Source organism: Peromyscus maniculatus, chromosome 17 (genome assembly GCF_049852395.1).
Source record: "Peromyscus maniculatus bairdii isolate BWxNUB_F1_BW_parent chromosome 17, HU_Pman_BW_mat_3.1, whole genome shotgun sequence".
Lineage (NCBI taxonomy): Eukaryota > Metazoa > Chordata > Mammalia > Rodentia > Cricetidae > Peromyscus > Peromyscus maniculatus.
Window position 1 is genome coordinate 55,791,684 of NC_134868.1, and position 12,690 is coordinate 55,804,373.

Genomic DNA, 12,690 nt, shown 5'->3' on the forward strand with positions numbered 1-12,690 from the left:
TGGGCCTGAGGACTGTACACACCCCAGGGCCACCGCTGTGCGCTCAACACCACCGCTCAGGTCCTCTCCGGCCAGAAGCCAGCAAATAGGTCATTCTGTCCTCTGGTGGGTGGGGCTGCCAGGCTGGTGCCAGCACAGACCCAGGACAGCTTGCCCATGCTTCCAAGGAGCTGACTGCTGAGTGCATTTGCAGCACTCTGGGGGAGAAGAGGCCTCTCTCTGCCTCCAGGGGTTCCTTGTGCTGATTTGGGAACACAAAGTCCTATTAACCCCAGCCCACTTCACCAGGGCCTTGCTGAGTACTGGCTGGTTGTGGGGCCTGCCTGTGTGCTGAGGTCCAGGTGATGATGCAGTGGGCAACATCCTGACTACCTGGGCTTTGTTGTTATTCTGAGACAGGGTTTCTCTGTGTAGCTCTGGCTGTCCTGACCAGGCTGGCCTCGAACTCAGAGATCCACCTGACTGGCATGACTACCTGTTCTTACATCACACCCTGGCTCCTTGGTTCTGCTTCATGGTACTCTGACGAGCTCTCCTTTACCTCTCCCACACCTCAGATCCAGGAAGGACGGGCAATAGCAGCTAACGCAGGGGGTAGGCAGTTGTTAGGCTGTGTTTGCATCTCCTGAAATTTTGTCAAAACCTTCCCATTTTTATGAAACCTTTGTATCTGGAGGGGTCCCGGGAGCTGGGACACAGGATGGGGATCTCATGATGGTGCTAGGGCTTTTGTTTGTTTTTCGAGACAGGGTTTCTCCGTGTCGCTTTGCGCCTTTCCTGGAACTCACTCTGTAGCCAAGGCAGGCCTCGAACTCACAGAGATCCACCTGCCTCTGACTCCCAAGTGCTGGGATTAAAGGCGTGCACCACCACTGCCCGGCTGCTAGGGGCTTTTGTAGTTGGAAACATCGTGTTTCACATTTCTTCTCCTTCCCAGGAAGACAGTGAGAAGCTGACTTTGAGGGCTGTGGTTGGATGTTGCTCTCTGAGGAGCTGACCCAACCTAGCACCTGAAACACATCTCTCAAGACTGGGGGCTTAAACTGGGGCTGCAGGTCCTAGAGAAAGGTGCCAGCATGATGGGGTCCACATTTCACTCCCAGGCCTGGGAGAACTTAAGGTCACTCTGACACGTAACGGGCTTACGCGCTGGCTCCTCGCGGCTCATTAAGTGTGTTGACACTCAGCATGTTGCTTTGTTCAGTGGCCGCTGACACACCTGTGTCTCTCAAATCCAGGACTCACCAGACACAGGCCACAGCAGGGCTTGCCATCCTCGGAGCTCCCAGCTCTGCCCTGTTGGATGCTCATCACCCAGCCTGCTTCTCCCAGGTAATGAGCTGTGGCGAAGCTTGCTTTGGGCATGTCTTGTATCGGCCGTGTGGAAACACTTGCGGCTCCTGCCTTCCAGGACCATGGACTTGCTCTGTGCATCTCTTCTGTCGGTCCTCTAGGAGTTCGCCCTGGCCTTGCAAAGGATCAGTAAGACAGGCAAGTTATATATCAACTCATGATGCCACACACCATGAGAATTGGCAAGTGCTGGGGTCCTTGGAGGGTCCCTGTGAGCTGTCACGTACACAGGGTCCCTGCAGCTGGCTACCATAACGCCCGGAGAGAAGAGGGCTGCTCCCTCCCCTCCTGGATGTGATCACCCTTTTGGATTTTATGGGGGTTGGAGAAGAAAGGAAACTTGTAATACTGCATTCTAAAATAAAAAGTCTTTTTATTTATTTATTTATTTTTTTATCAAACAAGATAGCAGCTAACAGTTTAAGAAAGCTTGGGTATATGTGCAATGTAGGAAATATTTGACTAAGTTAAAAGTTAGCGTTTTTAGTCATTTGTAAAGTGCTGAGAAGTGTGTTTCTGATGAATATCTGAATTAGGCTTTAAAAGAAAAATAGTTTTAGCCATCCAGTAAGTGAAACACTGGTGTACAAACACAGGTAGAGCGAACAGTCTATAGGTTACTCCTGTCCCTTGACAAGTGCTGCTGCCTCTCACGTGCCCCATATGACCCTGTATGTTCTGTATGTGTGTGTGTGTGTGGGACACTGGCGTGGCAGGCCGTGGAGGCAGCGGCTGACTGATCAGCACCATGGGCGACTCGGCACGAGTACCCAAATGCGGAGGCTCTTGGACAGCCAAGTGCACAGAAGACCTGAGACTCTTCCAGCACCATCCCTGCATGACTGGACCTGCACGTGTCCCGGGGAGATATTAACATCGCTTAGCATGAGAAGGCAAGGGTGGTTTGGCATGGAAGCTGGGGTCCCAGTGTTCACAGGTATCGAACATTTTTGGCTTAAAGCAAAGACTATGTGCACAACGCTACAGATAGTATACTGACTACAATGTTAACGGTTAATCTTTAATAGAAAATGCAATATAAAAACACTATTTGTTAAAGGGTACAGTACACATGTCAGTCTACTTTGGAAAGCCTCGGTCGCTCCCAAACAAGAGGACTGGGCTGGAATGTGTTGTTACCTGGCTTTTTAAATTGTTACAATTTTTATTCTGAGATTTAAAAAATATATAGAATATAAATAACAGCAGTGAGTCTAAGTCAAGTAGAATGATTTTTAAGAATGGTTAATGACCTCCTATGCTACTGGACGCTGCATTCCCCTGTCGTCTCTCTGAGATGTGACCAGAACTGATGCCACTGGCACACTGTGCATCTCAGGGGATTGACGGGGCGGACTGCAGCACTATCCTGGAACTCTGCTCGGCGACTCAAAAGCCGGAGCGCTCCTCTGCCTCCCTAGCACACCGGGACTCAGCTGTGCTGTGTGAGAAGGCGGGAGAGCTGTGTTTCCAGTTGGTCCCAGCGGTACGGATGCAGCCTTCGCCACTCGGCCTGCACCCGGCTGAGAGTTGTCCCTGATTGCCACCCTCACGCCAGCAAGCAGCAGCCTCTGACCTACATGCCCAGCAGTGGGATCTGCCACACCATCACTGAAGACACCGGGTCCTCCTGAGAAGGCTGCCTCGCCTTCCGATGCACTCGCCGGTGGCCTTGGCCCCCACACACCACCAGCGCCGAACTGGCTTTGGCTCTCCTAGAGCGCTGTGCCCTGCTCCTTGGGGAGGCGCTGGGGTCCTTTAGGAGGTCACACAGGCTGCTGTCCACAGATCTGTGCTCAAGGGAGCTGGAGCCATGGGAAAGGCTCAGAGACCCGGAGGATGAAGACAGGTCACTCTTCTGCCCTGCCAATCCCGAGGACTCTCCCAACCAAACGGCTGTGTTGGCGTCCGTCTGGCCCAAGCAGGAAGTGCCCTCCTCATTGCCGAGCAAATCCTTGGGGTCTTCATCCTGAGGCTCGGCGCCGGAGGGTGGGCTGTCTCTGGCTCTGTCCTTGTTTTTCTGAAATGCTGTGGCCATGACAATGAACTTCACAGGCCCATTGTGTGCATGGTAGGAGACCATGCCTCGCCCTGAGAGGACAATCCAAAAAAGGCCTTTAATAACACATGGGCTGCATAGGGTAGCAAAATGCAGGGTCTAACCCTGCACCCCGACCCAGGCAACAGCTTGGCAAATAGCACTAGCACACAGGACAGTCAAAGCAGAAACACCCTAGGTCATATCCCTGTGGACTCTCCGTCATCCGCAGCCTTAAAATGGATGGCTCCTGGTAAGAAAGTGTAGTGCTCTTGCAGAGGACAGGGGTGCAGTCCCCAGGGCCCACACTGGGCACCTCACAACTGCCTGTAACTACAGGGAATTGATGCTTTCATCTGGACTCTTTGGGCGCGCGCGCGCGCACGCACGCGCGCACACACACACACACACACCTGAATATAACAGTAAGCTTTTAGCTTTGAGGCATGAAATACTTTCTAACTTGCTCTGTGCAAACGCACCTGAAGTGCTCGGTGTTAGGAACACAATGCCTACACTACCTGAAGTTCCCTGCAATTTCCACTGCAAAAAGTTCCTGGAGCTTGAGAAAAACAATTCTATCATTGTTTTTCTAAAAACCAGGGCTTTCCAGGTGGGTGTGACTCATTTCATCTTTGCTGTCAGGGATAACTCCTGACATCCCACCGACAAGTCCTCTGCTCTACTGCTGTGTTTCCCGACAGGCGGTCTAACCAGCATCCACACAGGATCCTTGCTTTACCTCCAGGGTCACACTCTGGGGATCTGCAGCAGCTCTCAGCCATGTTCTCTTCAGTGAAGGACCAGGCAACTCTTCCTCAACATCTCCCTACCTCTCATTTCAACCTTCGGGTGGCCTCTTCCCATTACGCTTTGCTCCTGGCTGGGGCTTGCCTGAGTAGCATCCTGAGGTGGAAACCCCAAGACCATGATATTAAGCTGCTTCCCAGACTCACGCTGCCCAACATGAACTGCAGCCAGAAGCAAAACCCAGAGGAGAGAGTGCACACCCAGCTTCCTCTACGCCAGGTAAGAAGGGGTCTGTTTCAAATGTGCAAAACCCTGGGTTCTGATGGGAACTAACGGGTAACAGAGGCACCATGAAATGAGTTTTCAGGGTCGGTTCTCCTGGAACTACTAACATGAAAGCGAGAAAAGCAAAGTACGAAGAGAACGTGAAAACAGAGCACATCGGTATCTGCTAAGTATCTATCTACAGCGCACTACGGACCGCAGGACAGCAACATGCCGGGCCACTTTCAAGAGAGGCGGGCATGTGGCTGTGCCCACTTACCTGTCACTTTGGGGATACCTTGAAGACGAGGGACGGGCAGGGCCACGACAACACCCAGGCTGGTACCAACCATGAGCAAGCCGTGACAGACGAGCAGGCTGGTCACAGACAGACGCTGGTGCCCTGGATAAGAAAGAGAAGGGTAGCAGTGCTGGGTGGGGGGTGGGGGGCGGGAGGGTATAGCCTGGAAATGTCCAGACATCAAGGCCAGTCTCCCAAGACACCACAAAGCTGTAAGTAAGGATGCTCACACCTGTGCCCTGAGCCTTCCTCTTCAGGAGAGAAAGACAAGGTCCTGGGGTTGTCCCATCAATGCACCTCAACTGAACGGCAGCAAGCGCATGGCAGGTCGCCAGGCTGTCCTCAGACCAGCCTCGCTGGAGATGCACCAACACCAGAGCTACTTAAATCGTCTGCATCTATCTAGTTACATAGTGTCTGTGCTCTCTCTGTCTCTGTCTCTCTCTTACACACACACACACACACACACACACACACACACACACACACAGTAGATAAGGGGCCAGCGCCTTCGAGGCATCCAGAGTACCCCACAGGCGTGGTGCTAGTGACCGTAAGGAACGGGCAGTGAGAGCATACGGGGTCAGAGAAACCTCCGGAGTGCCGGGGCTGTTCTGCTGAGCCGGCCCTGTAGCCAGGGAACTGACCAGGCCAGGAGGAGGGCTGCAGAGGAGTGAGCGACATTGCCACAGGGATCTTCTTGCAGGCTCCAGAGAGGCAGGGGACTGCAAGGGACTCTGCTTCCACGGGAAGTGACACCGGGTTGAAAGGAGTCCCAAAGCCGACCAGCACAGAGGCACCGAGTTTACTCATGTGGCACCTTTGACTCTTGTTTTCTGTAGAACAAAGGTTATTTTTGCCATATCTGCATCTGGCAAGCAGATACTAGGGCCAAAGTGGACTGTGTGTCTTCAGAGGTCATTTTTATGAAATGCTTAAGACTTCAAAACAGGTATTCTAAAAATAAAAGGCATTTTTTTAACCTCTTAGCATTGATCTGTGTAATGTCTTTTTTAAAAAAAGCTCTAACAGTATTTAATCCCTGAGATTCCAAATCTGTCTATGTGGAATGCTGTGGACCTCAGAGATGCATTGCAGTTCACCCTGCGTGGCCGGCCACATCCTCAAGCGGGTACTTTCAAAGGCTGCTGAGGAGTTCCCACGTCGACACCCACTGTCACTCACGGCCATTATTGCTGACTGGTGTGTTAACCACGCCAGGGCAGGCTGGTGGGTCATCCCCGACATACAGGGGCCACTTCCTCCACCTGTCCTCCCATGGGTCCCCCCACAGGGGGGACAGGAAAACAGATGGGAGAATGGAAAGTTCCCGTGAGTCTGAGGAACTTCCTTTTTAAAACACAGAGGTATGGGAAGGAATTAATCCCACAGCTCCAAGAATCCCTCCCTCCTCCCACCCCACGGCCTCAGCTCTGCTCAGAGGAGCTGCCTGAGGGGCAGGCTTGTACCCTGGCTGCCAGTCAACTGCCTTGTGCAGGTGAAGCGCCACAGATGACATGGCTGTGAGCGTTCCCATCTGACGTCCCAAACTGGTTCGCACGGGGAAACCGACTCCCCTTTATTTTTTCTACAAAGAAGAATTTCTGAATTCACAATTTTTAGAGTGCTGAGCTGAGCTGGGCTTTTTAAAGAAGCCTGTGAAATACTTTTACTGTAAGTAATGTGACTTCAAAGACAATTAACGGGCAAAGAGGGCAAATTGTGTGTAATGCCATTTTACTCAGTGGCTCCAAAAAACAGCTTACCATCCAAGCATGAAGGATGAAAGAGTCACTAGATATTTTCATTCACCCAGAAATACATCTTGTATCCTTCACTCTCTGATTAAGTCTCCTATGTGTAAACAGTGGGTATTTTTTTCAGAGAAATTTCACTTTTACACCTACATTATCTTAAGAATATATAGTAAGAATCTGGGAAGGGTTCCATTGCCTTTTCAAAGAAATCCCTTCTGTCAGAAGTGTGTTTCTCCAAGGAGAATACACAGAACAGATAACAGCTTCCTGGAGAGGACAGAAGTCCTGCGGGGATGCTGAGATACAGAGGATGGGGTGTGCAGTGGCAGGGGAGCACACAGGTGTCCCCTGACCCCAAAACGCTGACCTGAAGTCACGATGGTCAGATGGAAACTACGAAAAGAAATGGCCTTCCTTAGTAATTAGTAGTAGTGATAATAATAACAATAAAAGTGAGTAACAAAGAGACAGCAGGTGAGTCCCAGATGCTACTATTTCCTGTTTTTTTATTCAGGAACTGGTTGTTAGCTGTTTTCAAACGCTCACCTCACCTGCTGTCCAGGTCAGTCCCAGCCAGCAGGAGGGAGGATGCCCAAGCTCCAGTTGTGTGTGTGCCTGCGCAGAGTCCCCGAGTCACACATTTCCAGAAGTGCAGTTTAACTCGCCAGCCCCCTTATGACTGGGCCCAGGGCACCTGTAAGACTCACACTGTTTTCTTTTAAATAAAAAACTTGGCTCTTTTATTTGGCCCCATCACTTCTGGAAGCTGTATCCGCTCAGCAGGGACACAGCAGGTTAAATGTGTCCCGCCCTGCTCTGCCTGCTCTGAGTGTTGAGGACGAGACAGGAAACACCTGTGTGGTGACACCGAGGCTGCTGAGGGGCCTTCCCGTGCTGCAGCCACACCTTCTGTGGCTCTGTTCTCAGAGTCCAACGCTGGGCGGCCCTGTGCTCAGTGTGGTTTACATTAGGAGCCTATGTTAAATGGCCTCAGAACTGAATTCCACATGCAAGGGGATGTTGACTTGCTAAGAATGGATTCATATGTTCCACGGAGTGGTCTTAGGTCTGATCAAGTTTTGATGATTCCACTATCTTTTCTCTTCCAAATTTTGTTCTTTTTTTTTTTTTTTTTTTTTTGACTCGGTGTGTCTCTATCTGCAGGATCTACTTGGACTTTATAACTCCCAACAACGGCATAAAAGGACTCTTGCCCATGCTGCTTCACACACACACACACACACACACACACACACACACATACACACACACACACACATACACACACACACACACACACACACCACCTTCATGTGCACTTACTGTAGTACAAACAGCAGGTCACCCGGGTTGCAACACAAGACGGTGGTGCGGCCTGCTATGAAGCACTGGCTTGATTCTCTAAGCCACAGCGTGTGCTGGAGAGCAGAGCCGCCCACACGGCACCATTCGGGGATGGCAGGAACTACTGTCGGTCACAGCAGACAGGACCACCCAGTTCTTACTGCCGCAGAGCTCCGCTCTGAGTTACGCTTCCTCCGTGACCAGGCTGTGGGACAGCACCACATCACCAGTCGAAGAACGCAGTGGCGGGGTGTGTGTGTGTGTGTGTGTGTGTGTGTGTGTGTGTGTGTGTGTGCAAGCCTGACAAGCCTCCCAAAGGTAGAGTGGAAGCTGCTTAACATACGGCACAGGATGCTGAAGAGCACAGTCCAACCCCAGGTTTTCCGGTCCACTCTGGTCTGACAGCCCTGTCTGTTCCATCCATCCATGAATAAGGAGCAGATTGAGGAGATTGATGACCTGCACAGATCTAGATCAAGATCTATGACAGAGGGTACCACAGCCTATGTCCGAGGTGGTGTGCATCCGCCCAGCTTCCACAGCTGTGACCAACTATCCGACTCCCGCAACTTAAAAGCAGGACTGACTGTGGGTCCTGGCTTCAGTCCACAGCTCCAGTGCCCTTACACCTGTGGCAGGCCAGAGTGGCAGGCGGGTGTGGTGAGGAAATCTGCTCACCTCATGACAGTCGGGAAGGCTGTGTGCACAGAGGGGGATATCTGTCCAAGGCACCCCCCCCCCAGCAACACACCTCTCTCACTAGACCCCATTTTCTAGTTTCCACTACCTCTCAACACCATCGTAGTATGAATCATCACTGGATTAGGCCCGAGCCCTCATGAACCATCCTCTAAAAAGCCTTTAACTCATGGGCTGTCAGGAGGCATTGTTAGATTCAAACTGTTAACACAGTGGAGAGACTCTGATAAACCCTCCAGCCTGAGGGAGGAGAGGTAGGTGGTGAGGTGGCTAGTCCTCTGGAGAGTGGCCCATACCCCACAATCCCGTGAATCTGGTAGTGCTGAGGGGTCGGGCTTTTGCAGAGAAGGGTGGGACAAGCCAGTGTTTGGCCAACTGGAAACAGTGAAGAAGGCTGAGGAGGGGCAGCACCCGCTACAGGGCCCGGAAAGAGACTCAAGGGCACCGTGCCGGAGGCTCAGCTGCGGAACACTGCACGCACCCAAGCTGAGCGGTCCGGAAGCGTTTGCTGCCTGCCCCCCCCCCCCCCGCGGGGGGGTACGACGGGGGACGGGGACCCGCACTGGTCAGTAAGGCAGAGGAGAGGATGTGGGCAATTGTGCATGGTTCGCATGCGCCCTGCTTGCCTGAGTCTGTAGCAAGTGCTGCCAGTGGATCTGCTCCGAAGCCAAGCAAGCACACCCCACTTTCTCCACAGCAGGAGGACACTGAGAGGACAGGGGAGGGCAGCGCACCGTTCACTTTTAAAATGAGGGGGACACAGAGGGCGTGGGAAACACCAATGCTGGAGGGTCATCGAGGGAGAAGCCCCGGAGCCACCTCACTGGTCACTTGGTGTCCCTGCTGTTTGGTTTCACTGTCTCCTGGACAAGGATTATTTTCACAAAAATCTCAACACATAAACTGCACTCACTGGTCGGCCCCTTCTCTCCCCAGTCTCTGACAGAAGCTGCAGGGGAATGAACACAAGGCAGAACGGGGGGGGGGGGGGGGGGGGGGGGCCTGTGCCAGGGGCTGTGGCCAGACAGCATTCCTGTGGTTGGTTCTCAGGATTCCAGGAACCATGGCAACCACAGCTGCTTCCCGGGAGGCCACAGGGTACCGGGGTCAGGGATCTGGGCCCCAGAAGCCTTTATCACAGAACAATCTAACTCCTGTCGCTTTCCATGTCAATAGAGGGTGCAGGGCATTCTCTGGCCAGATGCAAGCATGTGTTGGCAGCTGCTGCATCAGACTTGGTTTCTGTCTAAGGGACAATAGATTCCAATTGCAAACACCTGTCTAGGTGGATAATACTTAAAACAGTCAGGTCCCTAGCAACATGCTTTGGGGGCCATCCTGATGCTAAATCATTTTTATTTTCTAAAAATAATATGCATTATAAAACCTTTATTTTTCCTAACTAAATAAAACAGCTTATTAATATCTTAAGAAAAAAAAAAGGGTTGGCAGCCAATCCCATAGAGAAAAACACCTGTCAGCATCCCTAGATGCCTGTGTCCTGGAGGTCTCAGAATCTTTTCAGCTGCCATCTTTTCTTGCCTCTACCTCCTCATTATTCCTCATGTCACAAGATAAGTGCATACCCTTTCTGCACTGTGACCCCTAAACTACTGTGCTTTCCCAAGGCATCAAAAATGCGAACTGTGATGGACTGGAGGAGTCAGTATCCTCATACATTCTCATGTTTTTAAGTGATAAGATTAGCAGGAGGTACCCGAGGGAGGAGACAGGATTAGGTTGGAAGACAGGGCAGCGTGAGGGTTGGGTCTCGTGATGGATTCAGCAACCTTACAGCAGGGACCAATGCCGATGATGCTCTCTCTGCCTTGTGTGAACACAGTGTGAAGGTGCTGTACATGAACAAGCTGATGCTCTCTGCCTTGTGTGAACACGGTGTGAAGGTGCTGTACATGAACAAGCTGATGCTCTCTCTGCCTTGTGTGGACATGGTGTGAAGGTGCTGTACATGAACAAGCTGATGCTCTCTATTTTGTGTGGACACAGTGTGAAGTTGCTGTACATGAACAAGCCAATGCTCTCTCTGCCTTGTGTGAACACGGTGTGAAGGTGCTGTACATGAACAAGCTGATGCTCTCTACCTTGTGTGAACACGGTGTGAAGGTGCTGTACATACACAAGGAAGTAGAGCCTACCGAGACCTCACACCTTGATCTTGAACCTCTGCCTTCCAGACGGGGGAACAGGTGATGCCATCAGAGGCCTCAGCCTGTGGCCAGGACAGGGGCCAGCAGCCTTCCCTCAGAGCCTCCTGTTCCCCACAGACACCTCCCCCACCATAACTCACCAGACAAATAGACAAACCCACCATCCACACCACACCAAACACACACACACACACACACACACACACACACACACACACACGGCATCTGGTCTGAGTGTGATGTACAAATAATATCAGTCATATAAGTCACTGCTGCCTGAACAGAGCATCACACAGGCCCTCAGAGAACATCTCCTGACTACTAATGCACATGATGCGAACACTGTCCGACAGGGACATCGGCCTACAGTGACTGGGATTACCTGCGGTCCACACGTGAACACTGTCCGACAGGGACATCGGCCTACAGTGACTGGGATTACCTGCGGTCCACACGTGAACACACATCTACTAACGGGAGACCAGCTCACCTCACCACCCATTGCTTACTTTCTAACTTCAGCCCATTCCTGTGCTCTCCACTTCCACTTTTCCCTCATCCTCTCCCTGCAGTCTGTCAGGCAGGACCCTGTGGACAAAGGGCGGGCAGGACCCACTCCAGCCTCTCTCTCCCTGCAGGATGATCCTCCCCAGATCCACCCTGGCACGGTCTCTTCCCCTCCCTGTTCAAAGTCTTCAGCGATTTCCTGCTGGCAACAGGTACATTCGGGACCATGAAGTTAGTTACCTTGTCTTGCCTCTGGCATCCCCATCCGGTCCATTATGGGCCATCAGCGCAGCCTTCGTCATATTCACAGACAGGCTGCGTAACTGTGCATACAAGCTACACGTTTATATGCACTGCCCACACTTGGACTCACGCCAGGCACCACACATGGTGGCTGTGCAGCTACAGACGCGGGGCATGTGTGAATACCCAGGGTCCGCGGACCACACTGGCTATACGCGCACGGGCAGCTGCGGTCTCCGCTGCTCCTTGAACCTTTGCTGCCTTCTCCCTCTCCTTCTGAGGCCCCCGGCTGCACACCACACAAGGGAGAGTACCTGGCAACATGCTATGCACGGGGGCGTCGATGTTGACATCCTGCAGGTGCTTCAGGGTCTCGGTGTGGAAGAGGCGGAGGGTGGACCCGGAGGTGAAGGCGATCCAAATGCCAACGCCAGCCACAGCCATGTGGGAGATGATCATCCCTTCCTCTTGGTGGGCCTCCAGCTGGTTCTGGGAGAGGGGGGAGCGGGGAGAGGAAACGGGGTTACACAGGGTATGAGGGGTTCGGCCAGAGTCTACAACAGCGCTGTGGGCAAAGCTGCCACACAATGGGGGGTGGGGAGGCTGAGTCACTCCTGAATGTCATGGGGTCCAGCTGGAGCTCAAACCCATGACTGTAACAGCATCCATCTCCTATTCACAGTGCTCTTGTGGAGTTTCCCCCTGAGCAGGTAAAAGTGCTTCAGGGAACACAGTGCTACTTTCCACTTACCCCGGCACCTCTACGAGCTGAGAAGACAACCCCACCCCATGAAAGGGGCTGAGGAGGGGATGGCTGCTGATCCTGGGCCCCAAGGAGGCAGAGCCTGCTGAGTAGCCTGGTGAGAGGGTGGTGGGAAGCACAGCCCTGGGGACTGAGGAGGAAGCTAGTCCTTCTCCTACAGTCCAGGCCAAGACGTAACAGCGTCATAGGGCCGCCTCTCCCGAGGCCTGCCTGGAGCCGGCGGTCCTGTGGGATCCCATTCCCCCACTGACACCACACTGCACAAAGGCCTGACTGGCAACAGACAGCTACGTGGCCATCTTGAGACCAGATGGGGTGTGGTGGCCACAGCCAAGTCGGGGTACAGGGCAGCAAGACCGGAGAAAGTCAGGAAATTCACACTAAATATCAATCTTGCATGGTGCTCTTAATTTGAACAACTTAAAATACCCCCCATGGGGGAGGGGAGCAGACATAGATCTGTGTCCTAAGGGAACAAGAGGGAAGGCACATGACCCCTGTCA

General features: G+C 52.5%; 1 protein-coding gene across 10 annotated transcripts in view; it reads right to left on the reverse strand.

The window, feature by feature from the left end:
• Positions 1-1,706: 1,706 nt before the first annotated feature.
• The window catches only part of Arhgef10 (Rho guanine nucleotide exchange factor 10), a 91,245-nt gene continuing 80,261 nt past the window's right edge, over positions 1,707-12,690 (reverse strand). For all 10 annotated transcript variants that reach the window (XM_076553673.1, XM_076553670.1, XM_042262943.2 and 7 more), the window contains 3 exons: positions 11,739-11,913; positions 4,686-4,808; positions 1,707-3,444 (listed from right to left, as the gene is read on the reverse strand). In XM_076553673.1, coding sequence (XP_076409788.1) covers positions 2,930-3,444; positions 4,686-4,808; positions 11,739-11,913 — 813 coding nt within the window. In that variant the 3' untranslated portion in view covers positions 1,707-2,929. The remainder of the gene's footprint in view (positions 3,445-4,685; positions 4,809-11,738; positions 11,914-12,690) is intronic.